The sequence below is a fragment of the Camelus dromedarius genome, chromosome 4 (assembly GCF_036321535.1).
Source record: "Camelus dromedarius isolate mCamDro1 chromosome 4, mCamDro1.pat, whole genome shotgun sequence".
Lineage (NCBI taxonomy): Eukaryota > Metazoa > Chordata > Mammalia > Artiodactyla > Camelidae > Camelus > Camelus dromedarius.
The window spans coordinates 13,814,729-13,841,496 of record NC_087439.1 but is presented as its reverse complement, the minus strand read 5'-3'; the positions used below and the strand labels follow the sequence as shown (position 1 = coordinate 13,841,496).

At 35.1% G+C, this 26,768-nt stretch overlaps 1 protein-coding gene across 1 annotated transcript in view; it reads left to right on the top strand.

Moving 5' to 3' along the window:
* The window catches only part of DPP10 (dipeptidyl peptidase like 10), a 559,220-nt gene extending 532,653 nt beyond the window's left edge, over window positions 1-26,567 (top strand). Inside the window, exons 20-26 of the mRNA XM_031451288.2 lie at window positions 6,733-6,927; window positions 7,618-7,672; window positions 19,733-19,832; window positions 20,082-20,140; window positions 20,253-20,325; window positions 23,919-23,992; window positions 25,538-26,567. Of these exons, the coding sequence (XP_031307148.1) occupies window positions 6,733-6,927; window positions 7,618-7,672; window positions 19,733-19,832; window positions 20,082-20,140; window positions 20,253-20,325; window positions 23,919-23,992; window positions 25,538-25,672 (691 nt within the window). The 3' untranslated portion in view covers window positions 25,673-26,567. The remainder of the gene's footprint in view (window positions 1-6,732; window positions 6,928-7,617; window positions 7,673-19,732; window positions 19,833-20,081; window positions 20,141-20,252; window positions 20,326-23,918; window positions 23,993-25,537) is intronic.
* The last annotated feature ends 201 nt before the right edge of the window (window positions 26,568-26,768 follow it).

Below are 26,768 nucleotides of genomic sequence, written 5' to 3'. Positions count from 1 at the left end.
AGGCAGTTTTTCTAAAAGGTTTAACATGGACAAGATCTTTGAATGTCAGTATATGAATACAAGTGATGGAGGGTAATACAACTTGAGAATTTGGTTGATAAGCCAGCCTAACTTTCCATGTATTATCAGGTAGACCTCATCACACTCCCTGCCAAAAACATAGGCTTAGGAACTGTAAGATAGTGTCTGGTTAGAGGCATAAATAACCTTGTCTATATTGAACACTAACTCCAAGAAAGAGTAATTCAGCCAAAAATTATATGTAAACAGAAGAGGGATCAGATATTTGTACATTATTTTATATTATAATATTCCTAATGGAAGAAGCTGGGGATGTGGACAAGAAACAGTTCTTTGACAGGAAAACATATTATTATTTCTCATACGACGTAGTACATAGGTGAGAAAGCTCAATTCACCAATCTGCATGTAGGACAGGCCTTCCATGAGAAGAAATCTAGGGATAATAAAATGAGAAATAGAAGACATCGGCCAAGAAGCCCTTAGCCAATGTATGCATGTGTGTATGTATACATTGCTTGAAATAGGACAGGCTTCATTAGCATGTAGTTGTACCTACGTTGCAACTAAATCATCACTGACTGTACACTTCTATAAAGTAAATTTTAGGTTGAGACAAGACAAATACTGTTTAAGGTTACTCTCCTACGTCAAACTCATTCCAGTGTGAAACGAATTCTCTCCTAAAGCATAAAATCGAAAGCATTGACAGTTTATTTTCCTTAAGAATTTACTGTGATTCCCTTATCTTGCCTTCCATGCTGTTCTTCATCCTTCTTCTCATACTCTTTTTTAGTTTATTATATCTAAAATAAAATTGTGACAGCTCTCAATGTTTCTAGCACTTATGTAGCTGAAGTTGATCTATTCTAGGCTCAGAAAGAGCAAAGAACCACGATGACTATCGGCTATTTTCTCTGTGTCCCTTCCTCCCATGACCCAGTAGACACAGACACGCAGCTGTCAGTATAGCAGTTTTAAAAGTCTGCCGTGTAGGGAAAAGATTAAAAAAAAAAAATTCTGCCATTCAATAGATCACTCATGGAAAGTGCTTTCACTGGAAGATATTTTCTTTCCGTTTATTCTAGCCAAAGGTTTAGTGGTAAGGAAAAGGCTTTTAAAAATGTACTCTGTGTGATCTTAACTATTTACACCATATTATTCTGTATGAAAACAATAAATAAAGAGTAAAAGAGCATAAAGTTGCCAGGGTAACTCAGCATATTGGTAACAAAGTCAAAGACCAAAACCTGTGTCTTCAGCCCCTCTTCTCATGAATTTAAATAGCACTTTGTGAACCTGGCCAAACATGCAGTCTGAACAATTCTCTTCACTTTAATTCAATTTTTGATATAGATGATGTTTTGTTATGTCATAAAGAAGTAGCTTGTTTTGTCATTTGAAAGGCTATTGGGTATTGTGTGTTTCATTCAGCTTTTTTCCTATATTTTATCGTATGCTCATAGCCTGAACCCTTCATCCACACAGACATGTTGCGTATTCAAGGTATTGAAACAGATGAGAACTCTGCCCTCGGAGACCTTAACTTCTAAGAAAAATTTAGTCCTAATTTGGTTTTGCTGCCTGTGTTAGGAAATGGACACATTTCATATTGCTGTGGCCTTTTCACTGCTTAAAACACATGGAATTGTTCTTTTCAGACAACTTTCAACAAAATTTTATGTCCCCATTCTCAACCTTGAAACACTTGTCTTTCAATAAGTCCCCAGAGATTTCTGAAACAGAGATTAAAGCAAACAGTGTAGGAAAAAAGATGAGGCAGAAACTCAGGGAGAAACAAAGAGGAACCAAATGAATTGGAGCTCCCCAATTCTGTACAGCCAATACACAGCGAGCTGTGGTACCCATTTATTACATGGTGGATGCTTTGACCTATAGTACATTCCTTGTGGTCATCCCTCCATCACATATCACGCTGTTCCTACCTCATCAAATAATTGATGTTTTCTTGTCTTTATTTGCAGGAAAATATCTAGTATTTTCTGGTCAACACTTTGTGAAAAATCTCCCTTGGTCCTACAGGTCTCTGACTTGTTCCTGATACTGGCAATGCTTAGCATCATGATCCATTTTCTTTTATAATTCATCTTCAAATAGATATGCCTATGTTCTGCACCTAAAAAGACAAAACACTCCAAATAGACAAAGAAATGTGTTAAAATTATTGGCTGATAATGAATTGATAACATTTTGTGTTCTAACATTGAAAGCATGTGAAGTAAGGTCAAAGTTAAAAATAGCAATTTAGAAAACATAGCAAAGGAGTAAACGTCTGTTTTTTTTCCTGGGTATTGCAAGCATGAGTAAAGAATTGGGTTTTTGCTTTGAAAAATCTGCAATCAAAATATGACAATATTTCGATATGATAATATGACAATAAATTAATAAGTTTGAAAAATGTGCCTTATTTTAAACTATACTTTTTCTTTTTTTATTTTCTTCTTTTTATTGAAGTATAGTTGATTTACAATATTGTGTTAGTTTCAGGTGTATAGTATGCAATTCAAGTTTTTTGCAGATTATGTATCATTGTAAGTTATTATAAGATATTGAGTATAATTCCCTGTTCTATACAGTAAATCCTTGTTGCTTATCTACTTTATGTATAGTAGTTTGTATCTGTTAATGTCATTCTTCTAATTTGTCCCTCCCTTCCCTCTTTGGTAACCGTAAGTTTGTTTTCTATGTCTGTGAGTCTCTTTCTGTTTCGTATATAGATCCATTTGTATTATTTTTTAGATTCCAAATATAAGTGATATCATAGAGCATTTGTCTTTTTCTGTCTGGCTTATTTCACTAAGCAAAATATCTTCTAGGTCATCCATGTTGCTGCAAATGGCAATATCTCATTCTTTTTTATGGCTGAGTAATATTGCATTGTATGTACATAACACCACACCTTAAGCCAAAAGACTGTTGGTGGGCACTTGGATTGCTTCCATGAATTGGCTATTGTAAATAGTACTACTATGAAAATTGGGGTGCATGTGTCTTTTTGAATTAGACTTTTTGTTTTTTCCAGGTATATGCCCAGGATTGGAATTGCTGGATTGTATGGTAGTTCTATTTTTAGTTCTTTTAAGGAAACTCCATACTGTTTTCCATAGTGGCTGCACCAATTTACATTCCCAACAGTGTAGGAGGGTTTAATTTTCTCCACACCCTCTCCAGCATTTATTATTTGTAGACTTTTTGATGGCAGCCATTCTGACTGGTGTGTGACTCATTGAGGTTTTTATTTGCATTTCTCTAATAATTAGCAGTGTTGAGCATCTTTTCATGTACCCTGTTAAGCAGCTGTATATCTTCTTTAGGAAAATGTCTATAATTAGATCTTCTGCCCATTTTCTGATTGGGTTGTTTGTTTTTTTAGATATTGAGTTGTATGAGCTGTTTGTATGTTTTGGATATTAACCCCTTGTTGGTCTCATTGTTTGCAAATATTTTCTCCCATTCGGTGGGTTGTCTTTTCATTTTATTAAAGATTTCCTTTGCTGTGCAAAAGCTTTGAAGTTTGATTAGTTCCCACTTGATTACTTTTGGCTTTATTTCTTTTGCCTTGGGAGACTGATCTAAGAAACTATTGCTACAATTTATGTCAAAGAACATTTCTCTTTTGTTCTCTTCTAGGAGGTTTATGGTGTCATGTCTTACATTTAGATCTTTAAACAGTTTCAAGTTTATTTTTGTATATGGTGTGAGGGAATATTTTAGTTTTATTGTTTTACATGTAGCTTGTTCAGCTTTCCCAAAACCACTTGTTAAAAGAGACTGTCTTCTCTCCTTTGTTGAAGATTAATTGACCATAGGTGCATGGCTTTATTTCCAGGCTCTCATGCCTTAATAACTAACAGTGCCCTGGTAATCACTCCAAAGGATCTGATGATTTCACTTTTAAATTTTCTTGTAAGTCTTTAGGTAGCTTTGTCCATCTAGAAAGTAGAAGACCTCTTGACATAACAGCTTCTATTCCTTGGCATAATATCTTTCTTTATCCATAGATATTGCTCAGTTTAATTTCTGCACAGCTGGCCAAAATCTTTTATATAGTTTTCCATTCTGAACTATAAGGAAATATACTCAATGTAAGGCAAAAGTGACTTCAAACAAAAGACTAATAACAACTTCTATTGTTTGATAAATCTAATAATCATTTTATATTGCTTACTGTATTTCATAAAGTATTTTCAAATATATTATGCCATTTAATGCTTACAGATCTCTTTGAGGAAAACAAGACAGTATTTTACCATTATTAAAGATAAGGAAACTGAGCCTTAGTGTTTTAATATCTTCCCTACCTTTGTTCAGAGTGACGTTGGGACGTAAACTGTCATATTTTTACTCAGCTTAAATGTTGAAGTTAATCCTTGTATCTTGTCCTCTGTAAATCATGTTTTGCTGTCTAATATTTGCAGTAAATACCCCAGCTTCAAAATACAGGATTTATTAGGCTTTTTAAGGCCCTTCCATTTTAAACTTCACCTGGTTCTATTTTCCCTGTAAGTGTCTAGTTCAACAAGCATTTTCCATGTTCTCCATGCACCAGAAGCTGTGCTATGCATGATTCATGCTAGTGCTCAAGTAGTAGACAAGTTATATCAGAATCACTTGGGACTCGGGAGAAGAAACCGCAATTTCAGATTTCATTCTGGACAAGGCAATTGAAATTCTAGGCAAAAGCACATGGATATGTTTAGTAACAATTTCCAATAATCTGATCAAGAGCTAAGTTTGCAAAAATGAAAAATAATTTAAAAATTTTAGATTAAATTTGAAAAAGAGATAAAAGATTGCAAACACTGGAAGGACAAGGCAGATCTAGGTTTGGATCACAGGATCACCATTAGATGTGTAATTCAGGAAGGAACGGAGTGGGGTCTTTATTCAAACCCCTCCGTGGCGCAGTTTCTTCATTTACAACGTAAGAAAAATAATACATGGAGTAATTCATGCAGCAGACAGCCTCCTCCCCAGAAAGGTTACATAAATTGTACTAGGGTGTAGGAAATATGATAAAGGATCTTAAGTGCTTAGAGCACAGAGGCCTTTGTCTTCGTTTACTAGGGCTGACATAACAGAACACCACAGACCAGATGTCTTAAACAACAAATTTATTTTCTCACAGCTCAGAGCCCAGACATCCAAGACGAAGGTGTCAGCAGGCTTTATTTCTCCTGCGCCCTCTGCTTGGCTTGCAGATGGTTGTCTCCTTGCTGCCTCTTCACATGTTCCTGTCCCCATGCACACACGCCACCCCTAAGGCCTCTCTGTGTGTCCTGATGCCCTCTTGCAAGGACACGTGTCATGCTGGACTAGGGCTCATCCTAATAGCCTCATTTCAACTCAATCACCACCATAAAGGCACTGTCTCCAAATATAGTTAAATTCTGAGGTAGTGGACATTTTAGATTCCAAATGTGGATTTTGAGAGAACACAATTTAGCCCATAACAGCATTCAATAAATTTCAGTTGTCTGACATTTTGCCCTAGTCCCTGCTTCCTCCTTTACCTAACTTAACTGGTCCCACACAACTTCTGTATCTGCTCAGTTCCATTTGCTGCCCAGAAGTCATTTTCTTTAGCAAATCTGATAACCTAAAACCTTGTTAATGAGAGTTAGTTTGTGTATTGGTATATTTCAGTGCTTCTCAGAAACACATTTGCAGAAGCATGAAGCCAAGTTGGGTGTCTTTCCAGGAGAGTGAGTAGGGTGCAGATTCCTGGCATGTAGCCTACCTAAAAAATGGAGATCCTTTCAGAGTTAGATGTTTTGATGCCCTGTACAGCTATCACATGGACAACTGTGTGTCTGAACTCTACCAAGGTCTGGAACTAGATAACCTGTGTGATTTTATGAGAGTCTGTTTTGGGGGTTTTTTTTGTTTTGTTTTGTTTGTTTGTTTGCTTGCTTTGCCTTTTCTATATTCTGGAAAATAAAGTAAGAAATACCACTGCAGTGTGACATTTTTTAAATCATATCACCTTTTCCGTCTAGAGAGAATGTATGTCATGCTTCCTTATCTGTGCGTCCTTCTCTACTTACAGCTTTCAGATTTTTCCAACGTGTATGTCTCCGCCTCCTTTTCTTGCTATCAACTTTAGTGATGAAAAATAATTTTTTCTTTCTGTTTGCTTAAATTCCTCTCAATGAGAATTCTATCACAAAAAGAAATTCAGGAAATATTAAGCAGCATTTCTTCTTGAGTCTGATGTGCTTTAGGATTGTACATTTCTTGTTAAATTAATAATATTTTAAGGCTCCATAAGTGATTCTGCTTTCCATCAGACCCTGTAGCCCATCTGCAAGACATTTTTAAACACACTGTCTGGAAGAAATCCAATAAAGTAGGGCCTGTGTGTCAACTTGACAGTCACTTCTTCGAAATGCCTATGGAAAGAACATGTATTTTTCTTTATTTTTGTCTTTTGAAAATGAGTTAAAATAATCTCTCATGAACAGTTTTAAATTCTGTTTTATATTTTCATGCCATTCAAAGAGTTTTTCATTTGGAAATTTACAAAGGAAGATGGCATTTATACTTCCAGGTTTACTATCAAGAATTAACAGAAATTTTAATAGCCAACATGGGTCTTTTCCATAATTTTTAACTAATAAGTGGAGAAGCTAAAATTTCAACTACACTGTCAGTTACTCTTGTTTTGGTCCAATGTGTGGGTGTTTGCAGGGATGAAGAACCAGGAGGCCAGCTGGTTACAGATAAGTTCCATGTTGACTGGGATTCAGTGCTTGTCGACACAGATAACGTCATTATAGCACGGTTTGATGGCAGAGGAAGTGGATTCCAGGGCTTGAAAATTTTGCAAGAGATTCACCGGAAGTTAGGCTCAGTGGAAGTAAAGGACCAAATAGCAGCTGTGAAGTAAGTGGGTACACATTTTCTAACTGTTTTTTCCTGTATACCCAGAAGCAGAATATATAACACTACTAATGCTGACTTCAAGATTTGCATTTTAGTGACTGGACAATTTTCTAAGTTACTCATATAGACAGTGGCATTTTTTCTCAAATACCTTTCACTCTCAGTGACATAATAAGAGAATTATCATACCTCTTCCTCTAGAATTAGATTCACTTTGGATTTATGAAAATGAGAGCAACCTTAATTAAACCACCATATTATCTATTTACAATAATCTACAATGTTTATTATTTTCCCAGTTAATTATAATTCTTGAGTTTTCACAGATACCTTTCCCACATTGGGATGAAAAAGTGACCTAAGAAAGCTAGTAGATTCTTTAAAACAGTATACAGACATTGGCTAGGATATTTTTTCAATGTAGATGTTGATTCAGTAGGCAGGGAATGGGCCCCCAGATTCTGCATTTGTAACAAGCTAACAGATCTCACACCCAAACTTCTGAACCAGTTCTTTGAGTAGCAAGATTTTGGTACATAGGACCTTTCTACATGAATAGAGCTTCAACCACTGAAGTCTTTCCAGTTTGACCTCTGTTTACTTAAAACTTTTTTTGGTGCCAAGAATTAATTCCCATGGTGCATTTGACTCAAAAAGGTGTAACTGTATTTTTTTTCTTTTTCATTGCAGATTTTTACTGAAACAGCCATACATTGACTCCAAAAGATTAAGCATTTTTGGAAAGGTAAATAATAGAAATTTATATATATATATATATATATATATATATATATATAAAATTACTTTTCTCATTTTATTATAATTTCTCTGTATTATCCTTTAAAATGTGCTATTATAATTAATGTAACATTCAGCTATTTATTAATTCAGCAACTATTTGTTGAGTATCTCTAAGTGGTGCCTAGTGACTGGCATAGAGCAACATCAGGACAAAAAAAGAGGATTTGTTTTCATGAAGCTTATCTTCTAGAGAGGAGAAATAGATAGTAAAGCACATTTCATATAGTAATGTCTTGTAAGGAAAACAAAACAAAACAAAAAATTGATGAATAAAAGTTAATTCCAGAAAGGGCCAGTGTTACTGGATTGAGTGGTCAAGTAAGGGCCCTCTGATTAAATATTTAGACAGATACCCAACTAACAAAAGGGAGCCAGTCATACAGATCTCTTGAGGCAGAGTGTTCTCGACAGAAGGAGCAAGCACCTCAGCTTTAGGGAAGCCTCCATGACTTAGAAACTGAAAGATGACCAGTATGTATTATTATGCCTTTTGTGCTTTCGGTGCGTTATTTACTTCTTATTGCAATACTTTTTTTAATTAGGTTCAACATGATTTTCACAGTAGGAAAAGATATCATATAGAAATTTATTGAGCACCTAATTTATACATATCACATATACTATAAGGATACTAAGATGAAAGGAAAGATTTTGTACTGTTTTAGTATAGAGGCAAAGCAAATTCTTGGTGTTCATGGATTTAAACATAAAATATGTTCTACTGTTCATTAGTGAACCTAGAGACACACCACAGCAAATCACGGGTAATTTTACTGGGACATCAATTTTGCTGGTGCGCACTGACAAACAGGTACACGGAAAGCTATTTAATACGTGTGTAAAATATAAAACGACACAAGTCACTACCATTCTCCCCCATTCCACAGATCTGCAGTGCACCGCGTCTTTGCTGTGTTTAATGCTTGGTGTCAATAATATTCAAGAGAGCAATAGAAATATTTTATGAACAATGTTCCTTTCACCTAAGTGCAAACAAATAAATCAATGAAAGCTAATCACCAGTAGTAAAGATATTAGTAAAATGTCTAAGAAAGTGATCGTTCCAAAGACATGAAGATGCTAGACACATTTACAAGTGCATACAGTAAAAGTCTTACCACCTGCTGCAGCCCAGATGAACCTTGAGGACCTTGTGCTCAGGACATACACTGTTTTATTCAACTTATATGAAATATCTAAAGCAGTCAAGTTAATAAAGATGGAGAGCAGAATGGTGGTTGCCAGGGGCTGGGGGGAGGGGAAAATTAGGAGAGTTGATTTTTAATGGGTATAGAATTTCAGATTGATGTGAATGCACTTGACATTACTGGACTGCGCACTTAGAAGTGGTTAAGATGGTACATTGTATATTATGTGTTACTCACCACGGCAAAAGGTGCATATGGTAGAGAACATTCTACTCCTCAATGGTCCCATATATGTACTAACTTACAAAGGACTCAAGGCTTACGCATTTCAGGACTCTACTTACTATACTCATACATAAGGGTAAAGGACCAAGTGAACTATACAAACACTAATTAATATGGGAATTTAGAGAAGATTTGGAAAGTTGTAAAATGCCTCATGGAGAAAGTGGAACATGAACTGGATATTGGTGAAAATCATTTCAGCAAGCAGAGGGCAAGGAGAAGCGTTTCGTGTAGATGCACAGTGTCAGTAAGGAGAGTGTGTTTGGAAAACAGGAAATAAAGTGACTGACTAAAATTAAGGCTCATACAAGGAAGTGACAGGTGACAACACTGAGAGGAAAAATGGGCACAGACCTTAGAGGGTCCTCCATATTAACTAGAAAATTTAGATGATAGTTTGTAAACATGGGAAAATGAAACTCTAGGCTTGGGATCTAGAAGTTCAAAATCTCATGTCTATCATTGTATTAGGGGACTGATCATTCCCAGGGCAACTGATTCTGGCAATCTAAATATAGGAAAGACTGACGTAGGATATAAACAAATGAAAACATAATTAGATTTATTTTAAATGGAAAATATTCCATTTCAATTAAACAAGTATGCATGTCTGTGACTGAATTATAACTTAGAAGGTAGCTTTCTGAGCCTATAAAGGAGTGTTAGCTGTAAGATTTAGTATGTCTTGTAATTTTTTTGGTGGGGTGGGGAATGTACTTGTTTTATTTCATTATCAAATTACATCAGCTAAACTCATAAAATTGGCTGAGAAATTATGTGCAGCCTTTTCCTATTGTCTGGGAAATCTTGCTTAGAATTGGAATTAGGTTGTAAATGTCTGTGGGGCTATTGCTTTCTTTGTTGGAAAATTTTTCATTAGTGTTTAAATTTATTTAATCAATACAAGACTATTAAGATTTTTCCGTTTTAGTGGTTTCTGTTTTTCTTCCAGTTTTATTGAGATATAACTGACCTACAGCACTGCATAAGTTTAAGGTGTGCAGCATAATGAGTTGACTTCATACATAACGAAATGACTGTCATAGTTAAGTTGAGTGAACCTCTATCATCTCATATATATACGAAATTAATTTTCTATTTAGAAAAAAGTTTTTCCTTGTGATGGGAAATTTTAGGATCTCGTCTCTTAACAATTTTTATTTGTAACACAACAGTAGTGTTAGTTATATTTATCTTGTGGTACATTGTATCCCTAGTACTTACTTATCCTATAACTGGAGGTCTGTACCTTTTGACTGCCTTCATCCCCACCCCTACAACAGTACGTTAGTTCCTGTTATACAACCTAGTGATCTGATATTTCTATACATTTCAAAATGATGACCACGCTAAGTCTGCTTACCGTATGTCATCATAGAAAATATTACATAGTTAGTAAGTATTTTCCCCACACTGTACATTTTATACCCATGACTCATTTATTTTGTAACTGGAAGTTTGTGCCTTAGTCTGTCTTTAATACTTTTAAAAGGATTGCTTCCATTTCATACGCTGTTCAGCAGTGTTTTCAGAGCATATGTATCCTCTTATTACATGTGTAATCATTTCTTTAGCGGTGATAATGTCCCACTGTGACTCCCAGGCTGGCTTGTTTTGGGCTCTCCTGCTCTCACTCGAGCACCTCTTCCCGAGCTCTTGGTTGGTGCTCTCTTGCTTGCTCTTGTTCTCCCTGTTGTCTCCTTTTTTCTCTCCCTCTGTTGTTGCTGTCGCTGTTTTTAATAGAAGTGTAGTCGGTTTGCAATGTTGTGTTAGTTTCTGGTGTACAGCAAAGTGATTCAGTTAATTCAGTTATATTCCTTTTCATATTCTTTTTCATTATAGGCCATTACAAGGTATTGGATATAGTTCCCTGGGCTATACAGTAGGACCTTGCTGTTTATTTTATATATAGTAATTAGTATCTGCAAATCCCAAATTCCCAATTTATCCCTCCAACCCCTCTTATACCTTGGTAACCACAAGTTTGTTTTCTATGCCTGAAGTCTGTTTCTGTTTTGTAAATAACCTCATTTGTGTCCTTTTTTTTAGATTCCACATGGAAGTGATATCATATGATATTTGTCTTTCTCTGTCTGACTTTGCTTAGTATGACAGTCTCTAGGTTAATTCATGTAGCTGCAAATGGCATTATTTCATTCTTTTTTATCGCTGAGTAGTATTCCATCGTATATACATACACCACAACTTCTTTATCCAGTCATCTGTCAATGGACATTTAGGGTACTTCAGTGTCTCAGCTATTGTAAATAGTGCTGCTATGAACATTGAGGTGCGTGTTTCTTTTCAAATTAGAATTTTCATCTTTTCTGGATATTTATCTAGGAGTGGGATTGTTGGATCATATGATAGGTCTATTTTTATTTTTTTTTTAGGACTCTCCATACTGTTTTCCATAGTGGCTGCACCAAACTACATTCCCACCAGCAGTTCCCTTTTCTTCACACCCTCTGCAGCATTTATCATTTGTGAACTTTTGAATGATGGCCATTCTGACTGATGTGAGGTGATTCCTCATTGTAGTTTTGATTTGCATTTTTCTGAGAGTGTTACTGAACACTTTTTCATGGGCCTATTGGCCATTTGTATGTCTTCATTGGAGAATTGTTTGTTTGGGTCTTCTGCCCATTTTTATTATTGGGTTGTTTGAATTGTTGTTGTTGTTATTGAGCTGTATGAGCTGTTTGTATCTTCTGGAAATTAAGCCCTTGTCAGTCGCATCATTTGCAAATATTTTCTCCCATTCTATAGGTTGTCTTTTCATACTGTTTATAGTTTCCTTTGCTGTATCTCCCTCTTTTTCAATGAACCATACTTTTGGCTTAATTTTTCTTCTCTACTTATCTTTGTTTTCATATTTCACTCATTTCTGCTCTTCCCATTATTATTTTTTCTTCTACATTTTAAATCAATTTTGTTTTTAAATTACTATGTTGAATGTTTAGCTTATTAATACTTAGCATTCTTTCTTTCAAATACAAGTATTTGAGTTATGAAATCCCTTTGCAATACTCCCTTAGGTACTTCCTACTGGTACTTGTATGTAGTACTTTTTAAAAATTTAATATAAGTATTTCTTGATTTCCAGGATAAGTATACCCTCTGAATTATTTTTATTGTTTTTTTTTTCCAGTAGAAGAGTTTTGCTAATTTTCTGTAATTGACTTGGATTATCTCTGAATTGTGATCATAGAATTGACTGGAATAGCAGAAATCCTTTGAAACATCAGTTGATTTATGACTTAAGAAAAGACCTTTCATCTCTGCTTAAAAGGTTTAGTGTTACATATATGCCCATCATGTTGTTCAGATTATAAACTTACTTAATGATTTATTTTGTCGCTAATCTCCAAGAAAGTTGTATTAAACTATCCCATTATAATGATGAATTATTCAATTTCTCCTTCTTAGGTTAATTTATGCATGTTTATTTTAAGGCTATTTTTATCATTCCCTCGAAGTTCAGAATTACTGTATCTTCTGAGGAAACTGAATCTTTTACTGTTTTGCAATGATCCAGTTTATATCTATAATTTTTTTTAATTTATAGATGCTTTTTTAATATTAAAAGTACAACACTGTAATTCTTTTGACTAGTACACATTGTTTTTGCTTTTCTATCTTACTATTTTTAAACCTTGTCCTGGTAATTTTTTTAAAGGTATGCCCCTTTAAAAAAAAGAAAAAAGAAAAATAATTTTATCTCTTTGCCAATTTCTGTATTTTAATTAAAGATTGTATTTATTTATGTAAATTTTGATTACTGATACATTTAAATGTTTATACTGTTTATTATTTGTGCCTACTATCTTTTATTCTATTTTATCTCCTTTCTTCCATTCATCTTAAGTTTTTGTTTTTCTCTTTTTTTGTGTGTGTTTTTGATGTTTTTGTTTAGTTGTCTGCCTTTACAAGGAATTGGCAAAATTTTTCCAAAGTAGTCATAGCATTTTATTTTGCCAACAGCAGTATGTGAGGGTTCAGGTGCTCTGCCTCCTCACTAACACTTGGTGTCATCAGTCTTTTTAGCTTAAACCATTCTAATGGGTAAATAAAGGTACTCATTTTATTTCCCTTTTCAGTTCTCTGATGATTAATAATATTGAGCATTTTTTCATGTGTTTATTGTTATATATGGACATAATTTAACACAACTGATTTACTGACCGTTTATGTTGCTCAATAGATACTTTCATATTAAGGCTTACTAAAGCACAGGAAGCATATTATAACCACAGACCTATCCCCCTCTTTTTTCATTTTTTAAGTTGAGATATAATTGACATACTAAACATCACCGTTAGGTAATAACATTATACCTAGAAACGAGATGGAAGAAGTTCTTCCATCTTGTTCTTTTTCAGAGTAAAAGAACTTTATAAATTTTAGAATCACATTTTGTAATTTTACAAAATAGACAGTAGGGATTTTCATGGGAACTGTACAGAGTCTGCAGATCACCTAGGGAGAAGTGAATCTAAGAAATACTGACTCGTATTTTATAAGGTATTTTCTTTGGTGTTTTATAGTTTCTCCAAATATGTATATTTATGTCTATCTTTTAATTAATCATATTTAGGTTTTGATGGCTTCTCTGAATCTGTGTTTTGTTGTCTTCTATTGAAATTAGAATTTTATATATGGAATTTTTTAAAGTTTATATTGCATTTGTATTTTTGTATTTGTTTTGTTCTTAAACTAAACAAAATTTGTTTTTAAAACTTACATTGCATTTGTATTTTTATATTCTTTTCTTCCTTTTTTGGGGGGTGGGTTAATTAGGTTTATTTATTTATTTATTTATTTAAGAGGTATTGGGGTCGAACCCAGGGCCATGTGCGTGCTAAGCATGTGCTCTACCACTATGAGCTATTCTCCCCCCTCTATTTTGTCCTTCTTTTAATTGCACTTATATGATAAATTGGGTCTAGAAACACCTGTGTGGACTTACGGCTCAAATTTTCAGTCAAGATTAATTTTTTTTTTTTATTGGCTCAATACAAGTCTATGACAGGAAGAAAAACCAAAATCATTTTTACCAATTATTTTGTGCAACAAATTTATCTTGTGTCATCTTAGACAATCCTTTAGGGGTCTAGCTTTGTGCAGTCTCCCTTTTGACTCATTGTGTGGAATCTATGCACTTTGTGTACCCTAGGCACTGAGTCATCATAGCAGAAGGTCAGAAATCACTTGCACTTAAAAAATAAACAAACATATCTGGCTTTACGCTTGTCTACCTCTCTGGTTTCCAGTTTTCAGTTTGTGTCTGGCCTCTGCGGTTCATAACCTTTGTGCCAGTTCAGTGTTGTATTCAAAATTAGTTTCAGTTGCTGTTTTAGTTCTCTTTATCTCCTTTTTTCAAACTATCACTTTGTATTTACTTTTTCATTTTGTTTAGTTTCGGTTTTGTTTTCAGTTGAGTCACCAGAGATACCGATTTTACCAAATGTTGGGAATGGAATTGACAAACATATGTTTCTACCGTCAGTGAGGCTGAAGCAGTGTTACCTTGTAAGATTCCAGGCTGAGTTAGAATTTAGTATGAAAAGTGTTATGATTCATTTGAGATAATCCCTCTGAGAAAAGGAAGCTGAACGGAAGCCCTAGGGTCAGGAATTTACCATCTCTAATCAACTTATTTCCGTCACATTGATCAATATTTGATTGAATTTCCAGGTCCTGCTTTTTCTCCCTTTGGTCTAAAACTCATCCCATTTTTCATGGTCTACATATCTAAATCTACATCTGCATCTGCCTAGCTAGATAACTCATCTCATCCATTATAACTGACTTTGTCAGCATAAATTAAATTTACTTCAAAGTTTTCAGGCGTATTACATGGCTGGTTTCCATAAAGCTGAAATAATGAATTCCAAGAAACTGGTTGATATTTTTTGCTTTGTCTGTAATTCGTTCTAGTTTGCTCTTTCAGAATTTGGAAAACAATTCTAAACTATGCTGTCTGGGTAGGCTGAATAAGGAATATAAATTTTAGTATGTCTAAGAACGTGTTTTGTGTCAAGTAATATATATTTTTAGACAATATTGCTACCCATTTTCTATTTATTGAAATATTAGGCCTGTAAACACCAGGAAAGCATCCATTAAATGAATGTGTTCTCATCTAAAACTTTCACATGGATACTAGCGGACATAGAAGATAACTTTCGACTTTTTATATCCAATTTCATTTCTATGGGCAAAGAAAATTGTACTTAAAAATTACCTAAAGTGGATCTTAAGGACATTGCAAGTGTTATTTACTGCTCCACCTGAGTTTTCTACAATATAGTTAAACTGAAAGTCTTATTGGTTATGAGTATTCCTTCCACCTTTCTGCCTCACTGTTTTTGGTCATGCCTTTTAATTCATTTCTTAACAGCCTCAAGCTCATATATTGCTTTCATAATTCTTTTATTAAGCCTCATTCAGAGGTCCTTTCCTCCATAAAGCATTTACTAAATCTCTCCCACTAGAAATCATCATTCTCTCCTATGTTCTCAAAAAACACTTTGTTAGTGCCTTCTCATTTTCATTATACTACTATGCAATGTATTGTATTTATTTGTATTCTCATGTCATTTCTTATATCAGACTAGAATACTTGTCAGGGTACTTATGTTTTATTTGATCTTTTTGTTGTTGCAAAAGAATTTGAACTCATCTCATGTTCTTTCTCTGATCTGGAATTCTCTCTTTCCCTGCAGATAGCCAAACCTTATTATTTTAGGGGGTACATTGAGTTTCTTGGCTTTCTGGTTTTAGCATTTTCATTAAATTTGGAAAATGTTCAGTTGTTATTACTTCAAACAAAATTTGTTTTTTGGCTGCCTCTTTCTCCAAGGATTTCAAATAGGTGTGTTTTAGGCCAGTTGAATTTTTCCTTACGTGCACTTACACTACCATTTAAAAAAATTTTTTTTTCCCTGCATACTTTATTTTGCACAGTTCTGCTTCTTTGCCTCAACTTCACTCTTCCAGGCAGAAAGCTGTAGCAATCCCAGGGTTGACTTGTTTTCTTTCAGTGTCCTTTCTTGCCCAGTGTCCAAAGTCTCAAAAGTCTCTATTTCATATACTTTGCCCATATTTTTAGTTGTTTCACTTGGGAGGGTAAATCTCAGTACTCCATCATGATAGAATTAGAACTTCCTACTTAAAATGAATTTATTATTTTATTAATCATTTTATAATATACCTTTCTTTTAGTCATGTAATAGTTACTATTTTTTAATTGAAGTATAGTCAGTTACAATGTGGCAATTTCTGGTGTACAGCATAATGTCCCAGTCATACATATATTCATTAAAGGTTATTACAAGATATTGAATATAGTTCCCTGTGCTATACAGAAGAAATTTGTTTTTTAGATAATATACCTTTTGAAACGTCAGTTTATACATGTTTATATGCTTAGTTTATATCATTCTCTGATATGTATGAATATATGTATTTGTTTTCATATTGCAATTTTTAAACTTTGATGCATTTATGACAGCAGTCTGTTCACATTTGTTTGAAATATTCCCTCAGCTTATTAATTGACTTTCAGTATTGTTTATGATCATTCAAAACCTGAAGTGTTAAAATATTTTTCTTGTCTTTAGGCAAAATCTTTCAAATCCTCTCTTTCATGATTTCTTTCAATGATTTTATCCTGTAGATGTTTCATTTCTATCAAAATGATTATTTATTATGTTTTCTCTTTATGTATCTGAGTGGGGCAGAGAGAAGTACATAACACTGTATGCTGAGTGTTTATATTTTTCGTTTCAAATAGCTAGTCAGTTTCACCAGCTCCACTGATTGACTAAATCATCCTTAACACTTTGATTATGATGCCAAACAATATTATGTTCTCAGATATTCTTGGATTTCTTTCCAGCATAATCTGCTATCTTGTGCTAATTTTATAGTCTTTTAATTATAATATCATGTTTAATAATAATACATTTTAATATTTTTAAATATTTTCCACTCTTCATGCTTTTCTTTCAAAATATCCTTGGCTTACCTCTCCTATTTTCTCCACTTTTTCAAATTCTCTCAAAATATTCAGCTGTAATTTTTTAATTAAAATTTCATAAAAACAATCTCTGTTTTAATTTGAGAAGAATTAAAATTTTCAAAAGATGTAGCTGTGATCTGAATCACATCATAGATCGCTTTTATTTAATGCTTCTGAAGGGGAGCAGAATATGCCACTCCTGAATAAGCCTCTTTGGCATAAAGATTATTTTGGGTTAATTATTTGAAGAAACAACATAAAGGAGAAAGTGTAAACAAGAGAAGCTTTAAAACCAGAGTAGAAGTTACCCTTTTGTATGGGACATTTACACTCATAAAGGAGATCTCTATTTGTATCTTCCTCTCTGAACTGAGAAGTGAAGGATGACTCTAAAAAATTATTCGAAACTCCTATCAGTGGAGAAGGCACTGACTTAAATCTGCATGACAAACCTTACCTTTGTTTATAGTTCTTTTACTGGTAACTTCGTTTAACTGACCTTCACCAACATCTTTCTTTTGTCTTTAGTTGAAGATGGTATTTAAGATGGTGGCCTGGGCCATCTCAGGGAGTTACTCAGTTTTCCTGCTGATCTCCATGTATAAATGAGATATACATGTAAATAAACCTCTATTTGTTTTTCTCTTGTTAATCTGTCTTTTGTTGGAAGGCATCTCAGCCAAGAACTCAGAAAGATAAAAGGAAATTATTTTCCCTCTCTTCCACTTCTTTCTTTAGCTATGTTAAGACATTTAAGCTTGTTACTTTTTTTTGTTTCTAATTTTGCTGACCTAAGGCTGTTTTTGTCTCTCGCAAAGAGACTGAGCAAAGTTACTCTGTGGTGGCTTGACTCTATAAAGGATAATTTTATTTCTCTTAATTTCTAATTATTGGAGAAACTTTGCTCCAACATCTAGGCACTAGCTAAATATTCCAGTGCAAAATTAACACACATAGGGGAGGAAAGATAATTTTCTCTTTATCCTTCTGAGTTCTTGGCTGAGACTCCCTTATAATAAAAGATAGATTAACAAGAGAAAAATGAACAGAAGTTTGTTGACAATGTATACTTCCTGTATACATGGGAGATACCCAGGGAAAAATGACTCTTTGAGGTGGCTTAGAATTCAAGTTTAAATACCATCTTAATAGGAAAAGGGGAGAGGGGATGTAGGTCTTTTAGGAAAGAGTAAATTATTGTTAAGAAAGACAGTGGGGCCTTAGAAGAATAGATGGGAGGTACAGTTTGTGACAAAGTCTCTCTGGGTGTGGTGTAGACTTCTGGTCTCCTTTCCTGGGACAAGAGTCAGTCTTCCCTGGTTGGTGAAACTTGCAGGGAGGGGTTCTAGGACAATTGATTTCCTTTCAGAGGACCTGTCTTTAGGCAGATAAGGGGAGTTCAGAGAAAGCTTCTCCCTGCATTTGCTGTTTTTTTTTCAAGTGCTTACAACTCAGAATAATCAATGTGCCAAGTGGCATATGTGGGTGGCATGTTTTGCTGCTCTTCACATATGTTCTCTCAGCCACTTCAGTAATGTCTGTATTTTTGGACTTTCTTCTACCAATTTTGAAATGATGCTCCAAATAAACATAAATGAAATTATTTCTCATCTCAAGAGTTTAGAGAGAATAACAGATTCCTATAGCACTGGGCCACATTAGATTCATCCAGAAATCTTCCAAAAGTAGAGCCCATCATGAACCAAATGCATCAGAATTTCTGGGGTGAAGGCCTGGGTGTTAATTTTTTTTTTTCAATATCCACCCAGATACTCTGTGGTCCAGCAAAATGAAACACATTGCCCAGGGCACAACAAAAAATTAATGTCTAAAATGAACAGACAACTCAGCAGGGCATTCCCTTAGCCCAGCATTGCTGTAGTTATTAAAATCTCCTCTGGAATTTTTCTAGTCAGAACATGGTCTACCAAGGAAAACTGGACACCTTGATTTATTTTTAAGAACTTACAGTTAAATTACTTTGAAAACATTTCAAGAAGCTATTTAAAGAGTAAATTTTAAAATAATCCAACTCATCTAACTAGCCATAGTATTTATCATATACCATTTCTTTCAAATATTTAGTTGTGTGGAGTTGAAAACAGAATCTATATTTGTGATAACATTTTAAATAGTTAATTTTCCTTTCTTAATTCTTAATAATCCTAATTATTAAATGGTTTATTAAATAATATACTGTTTTATTAAACATATATTGCCTATAATTATATATGATTTAATAAGTGTTATGTTTCACTAGCTTCAAATTGTTTGGAACTATTCCAAGATATACTGCATGAAATCAAAGAGCAACTACTTAACACTTGGTGATATATAATTAATTTTATATTTTATCTAAAGTTATTAAAATACTTGTTATATAAAAATTTAAACAACTCTTCAAAATTTTCACCTGGACCTAGTGAAGTCAGTGTATTCTTTGCTCAAGTCTGGGACATTATGAGACGTTCTGATATGTATATTACCAGACAGTAACCAAAAACTGAAAATACCTTCAGGAATATTTTTTTTTTTTTTTTGCCAGGGGTATGGTGGCTATATTGCATCAATGATCTTAAAATCAGATGAAAAACTCTTTAAATGTGGATCAGTGATTGCACCCATTATTGACTTGAAGTTGTATGGTGAGTACTTCCTACAGACTGACCTAATATAATGTATTGATTTGTAGACAAGAAAGTCCCAACACAGAGGAGCTTAACTGAGCTCATTTACCACGTGTTATGAGAGATATTTTTAGCTGTTCAGCCCCTCTCTGATTCAGTTTTTCTGGAGCATGACAATTAAATGTGAAATGTAGAAACCAAACAATGATACATGCTAGCCAAATGGTTTTTAGTTTATCCTTAAATTTCTGTTTTCTTGGGTCACAGCCTCAGCTTTCTCTGAAAGATACCTTGGTATGCCATCTAGAGAAGAAAGCATGTACCAGGTAACTAATTTAAAGTTAATGAAGAAAGAAGAGTATTTTTGTTCTAAACACTCAGCCAGAATGCAAACATTGGTAAATCTCTACATACAGATTTTTGTGTTTTTCTTTATAGGCATCCAGTGTGCTGCATAATATTCATGGCTTAAAAGAAGAAAATATATTAATAATTCACGGGACTGCTGACAGTAAGTATTATATATGCTGCCAATGACTGATGGGGTCTGAGCTTGAACAAAGGGGTACATCCAAGGACTTGCTTCCAGGAGGCCTTGTAAACCTACTGGGGAAGAGAGCAGAGGAGAGTGGTGCAAAGAATTCCATCCCTGACAGGAAGTGGTAAGAAGGACAGAAGGACAGAAGGACTAAGAGGAGAGGACGCGATGGCAGTACTGCCCAATAAAACTACTGGGGGGGTGGAAAGGCTCTCTGTGCTTCTGAACACAGTAGCCCTGGCACGTGCGGCTCTCAAGCACTTGACATGTTTAGTGTGACTAAGGAACCGAATTTTTAAATTTCATTCAATTTTAATTAACTTAAATGTAAATAAGCCCACGTGGTTAGTCACTACTACTACAGTGTTACTCAGCACACCTCAACTGGAAACTAACCTGGAAAACAACAGGATAGCAGGAGGGAACCATCTCAGTGAAATGAGATGAAAGTCTGATAAGGTTCACCATTTAAGTTAAAACAAAAACCTTTTAAAAAAGCACTTTTCATATCACCTCTCATTTTAAAAATTATTTTAAACATTCGAGATGAATGTGATTGACATCACTAGTAATAAATATTATCATTTTATATTCACATGAAGTGTTTGGGGCTCCAAAAATGTGTATTTTTTTTTATTATTTTATGTGACATTTTACAACAGAGGGCTGAGTATTTATAGCTCAACTCACAGATGAGAAAAATCAATTTCAAGGAGGAAACTGATTTATCCAAGGCTACCTGGCAAGTGAGCAAAGAGAAGGAAAGCCTCGAAGCAATATTTCCTAAATCCTGAACTTGTTTTTGTCAGTCCTCCCTGCCCTGCCTCAGTATTTTTATCCCATTTCCCAGAGACTATCACTAAAAAGTTCTTATAGCAAAGATAATACCAGCGCTCAAACTTAACTTTTAAGCATGTCAGGTCATAGTTAAATGAGAGCTTAAATCAATACCGATGAATATATGTATAGAATATCTGTTTGAATAAATAGGTAAATTTTGGAGAAGAGACAGATCTCCCTTCGGTAGATTTCCAACAATTGATGTAGGTTCCCTGCCTCTAGTAGGCAAAGCTTAGTTCTTGTCCCTTCCCCCTTCAGAGTGTGTTGCACTTAGTGATTTGCTTGAAAAGAGGATGGTATGGAAAGGGGGAGAAACGGGAACTTTTGTGGCAGACAAACTTGACAGCCTTGACCTCAGCCAGGTGATCAAGGTCAGTATCAACAGGGACAGGTAGTGTTGACAACACGCACCCTGGACAGGGCTGCATGAGGACAGGACTCTATATGGCCTCATCCCCAAAACCCATAACCCCAGACAGACCCTAACAAATGAGGAGCATCTTAGCAAATCCCTGACCAAGACTTCTCAAAACTGCCAAAGTCATCAAAAACAAAGGAAAGTCTGAGAAACTATCACAGACTGGAAAGAGTTAAGGAAACCTGATGTCCAAATATTTCTCAGTTATGACAGATGTGGCATAATAATGTAAGAAGTTAACAACAGGGAAAACTGGGTGAGAGCTAAACAGGAGCTTTCTGTACTACCTTTGCAACTTTTCTGAAAATCGAAAACTATTACAAAAATTTTTTTAAAAAGACTGAGATGATACCATACCTATGTTGGGTGAAACATGATGAAAAGAGAATATTAACGTTTCGAAGGACATTTGAATGTCGTCTTAAGGTATTGAGAACTTACATATAAAAACATAGTAACAAGAAGCAATTATTAAGTACTGACTATATGTTAGAAAATGTGCTAAAAGCTTTTAATATTGTATTGTCTGCTTTTCACAAAAACACTGTGCAGTGGGCATTCCTACTCTTCTTATTTAGCAAATAAAATTTGGAAAATAAATATTACAGAATTTATATAACTTACCGAAAATCACACAACTGTTCATTGGTTAGAAGGGGATTTCAGTTCAGCTTTGAGGTTCTTATTCACTGTGCTCTAAAGCTTCAATTGTGGGAATAAATTATATTCAAGGCTAAGTTATTTTACATCTAGCCATCACACTAGAATATATTAGTGGTATTCAAATTTTTCTGTCAATATGTTGCAGCTGTTAAGGTAAATTATGGTGCTCCTGACTCATCCAGTCATGAGCCTGGGGCTTCACCTACTCGATAAAATGCAAGCGGACGTTCAGCACTGGTCACTTCAAAGGAAATGCAGCTGTGTGTCTGCATACACACACACACACACACACACACACACAAATGTACTCACACATCACACACATTCCATATGGGACTGGTGGATGATAGGTACTCGGTCAGTAACACTATAATACCACCATTATTAGTATCATCTTCCAAAATTACCAGCAAATCAGGTGACTCAACCAATTAGACTTAATGCCTGTGTTTAGTCTTAGGAAGGGGACAAAAAGCAAATATTAACAAGCTTTGCACTAGAAACTAAACAGGAAGAAAAAAACAAACTAATTGGAAAGTCCATTTAAACACTTACCTTTTCAGCTGTATCCATACAGAGAAACTGCTGGAGTCCTTTTCAATTTTTTTTCCTGCACTACACAAATGAGGTATCTAAAGGCTCATTCTACCTCGGTCATTGCCCTATTTATTAGCATTTCTAGGAGCTTACATTTCCAGAGCAATTTGTACTCTTACTTAGAGATGACATGGCAATTTTCCCATTAAGTAGAATACGAGGATGTTGGAAAAATTGTGGGTAGACTTTTAAAAGATTAAAATGATCATTTGAAGTCTTTCATTACCTGCTCTGTAGCAGGATTAAGCAGTACCATAGAATTAGAGCAGCGAAGAAGCTTCAACTATGGACGCAGCTGCCCTGCTTTTACAAAGACAGGTACAAAATGTTAGCCTCAGAGTTATTTCCATACGTCTGAAAATACACAGCGTACGAAGGTGTAGCCCAGGCAGCACACGAGCAAAGTGCCGCCCAGACGTATCTGAGCGACTCGGGTACGATTTCACAGTCAGGTGCTGCACCCAACCTGTGCACGCAGCCTGCGCCCTGTGCTGCTTATTTCAGAACTTTGGAACTTGGGTTCAGGGGCAAGGAAGCTAGAGGGAAAGAGGAGAAACCAATACGGTCCACTTGAGTAATGGGAAGTGTGTGCTATTTTCTCATCGTGAGGTCTTTTCTAATTTAATACAGAGCACAGCGCCAGTGTCTCAGACTGGCCCCAGTGATCCTCAGAGAGGAACAGACAGCTGGTTGGCTGCATTACTATCCAGGTAGCCACCCACTATATTAAAGTTATTATCATGGTATAAAGTATATGACCAGTTAGAAATCATAAGTGATATCTAATGAAGTAAATCTAACTGCCATTCTGTACAGTAAGTAGGGCCTTAGTAGTCACTCCATTTCAATTTAATTTTTTATAATATGAAGCTCAAAATTTTATTACCATTGTACCTACTGGCTTTCCAGGTAAAGCCAGACATCAGTCTCTTACATGTGCGGTGTACGTAAGTAAAATAGTTCATCTCTTTGGAAAAAAAAAAATATAAAAACCTTCTGATTCTGAAAAATGTATTTCCTTCAAATATCACAATGTATTTTCTTGCAGCAAAAGTTCATTTCCAGCATTCAGCAGAGTTAATCAAACACCTAATAAAAGCTGGAGTGAATTATACTATGCAGGTAAGCTACTTTTTCAGAAGACTGTGTTTTTCTACCTCGGTTTTTCAGTTGTGAGATACGGAACCCAGCTTCTATACCACTCCATCTCCCAGCCTAGTATTTTTTTAATTCTGTTTTTCCAGCCACCAAATTGTGTTTCTATTTCCTGATTACAGTGAGAATGTGGATCACCTTATGTTTTACAAGTGAATTGCATAAACTCTTTCAAAAATGCGTTTTTCTCCTCAACTTTAATTCCTATCACTGATAACGAATTCTTTTAAAATAACAGTTTTTATTTCCTCTCTAGTCCCTTTGTCTTTTTGTCAGTTTCCATCACTCTTATTATAAAAAGTGGGGGGAAAGTGTTTTGAGTAAATATTATGAGAAAAAAAAGGGAAGGGCAAAACATTCACATCTGTGCATCCAACCATATTTAATAAGTCTTTATCAAGGACTTACTTTACAGGGGTCTCTGTGCTAAGTGGGTCAATAAGGCGAACACATCAAGGAAATTTCAGTTTGAGGGAGCAGTCATAGAAGGGGAAAAGGTTATTTTAATTCCTCAGCATTTGGAAAAACTAAAAGTGATGCAGTGCATCTAAAACACAGAAACTGGGGTTAGAATGATGAACGATGAAGATGTGGAGATAAACAGATGGAGGTTCGTGGCACTGACAACGTGAAGGATTATGAGGCTTTACTCAGAGGACGAGGAGGCACCATCTGAAAACTTTACACCCAGGAACCGATATGGCAACATTTCATTTATATTTTAGAAAACTCACTGGTGTCTTTTATATTGGAAAGGACACTGTCAAAGTAAAAACTGCATTGCAGAAGATTAAAACAGACAAGGAAGACTCTATTCAAGACTGCGGCAATAGCGGAGAAAGACTAAACTCAACTCTGCTGGAACACAGGGCTGGAGAGTTTTTAAGAACTTCAGAGGAGGGACTCACTGCCCTCTGTGTCTGGTCATTGGTTTTACCAAAAGGGAAAGTAAACTTCTTGTATCTTCATGACAAGAGGTAGTTTTACAGCTTGGAGACAGAGAGATAGGAGTGCCTTCTCTCCTTCAGTGTTTAAAGAGATGATTCCTGAGTCCTTGAAAAAGACATTTCCTGGGTTGTAAAACTGACAAGAGTCTGGAAGAGGATTTACATACATTTCAAAGGGGGAGTGAATTAACTCAGAATTGCCAGTTTTCTAAATTAAATACTCTAAAAGGGAGGTCAGGGGCCTATAGTCAGGAGGAAACTGTCCACAGTTCAGCTAAGCCGCCATCTTGTCCAGTGTGAACATAGAAAGCTCTAACTTTTTTAGCCGATAAATCCTAATTTAAATGCATGAAATTGTATTTTGTCTCAAATGTTGATTTTGATATGATTATGATAAAAGAGAAAAAGTTTACCGTGAACAACTCAGAGTTGAATTACGAGAGATTTGGGTTAGATATTATTTTCTGAAATTCCCTTACTTTAAGCCATGGGGCTAATGTAATGAATCCTGAGGGAAAAGACCTGCTTTGATCACTTAAAATCTCCTTGCCCTTCAACATCTTAGGTCTACCCAGATGAAGGCCATCACATATCCGAGAAGAGCAAGTACCATCTCTACAGCACACTCCTCAGATTCTTCAGTAATTGTTTAAAGGAAGAAATACCCATGTTACCACAGGAACCAGAAGAAGATGAATAAAGGACCCTGTTTACAGAGAACTGAAGGGGACATTGAGGCTCAGTGACACCTAACCAAGAGACTGTAATATTGTAGATGCTCCGGAATCTCAAGGGCAGCTTACGGAGATGACACTGGAACAGCACACTCAGAGACAATGAACTAGAACTTGAATACGGAAGTCCACGTCTACTGTGTTGCCAAGGGTGCAGAACCTGTTTGTGTGTGTAAGGAAGGTCAGAGGGTTGGTTTCCCAGGAGAAATCAGTTTTGCATTAAAGTAGGAGTACCGCATGTTTTCTTCTGTTATCCCCCTATTTGTTCTGTAACTAGTTGCTCTTATTTTAATTTCAGTGGCCACCATCATCTTTGCGAATAATGCACAACGTATCAGTACTACCGTCCCTGACCTTTGATGGCTGAGCTGCAATCTAACACTTTACTGTACCTTTAAAATAAGTGCAATTCCTTCATCGTCTATTATAATGCTTAAGAAAAGATTCAGTTAATAAAAACCAGAGTATTTTACTTAATTCCTGTTCATAAAAAGACATTTTTAAATGGGTCACAGGTCATGTAGAAATATGGGTTTTAGCACCTTCCAAAGTTCAGCCAGTTATCAGTAGATACAATATCTTTAAATCAACACATGAGTGTATGTCTCCCAATATCTATACACGCGTGTGCATATACAGTCAATAAATCTATCTCTACGTGTTATTCATGCTACAGAGGATGAACTTCTGATGAATTAAAAGAGATGCTCTTTTACAGGCTGTAATGGATGCTTTGTTTAATGAGCCAAATAGGATGAAACTTTTTTTTTTCCAACTCAAATTCTAGCTATTGCTTTCCTATAAATGTCTGGGTTGTGTTTGGTATTGTTTTTAGTGGTTGATAGTTTTCTAGTTGCAATTTAATTTTTTGAATATGATACCTTGTCACATGTAAATTAGATACTTAAATATTAAATTATAGTTTCTGATAAAGAAATTTTGTTAACAATGCAATGCCACTGAGTGCTATTTTGCTCTTTTGGTGGAGAAAGCTTTTTTAAAACACTTAGTGCTTTTACTTCTCTCGACGAAGAATCAATTCTCATTTTCATTGTAAAAGCA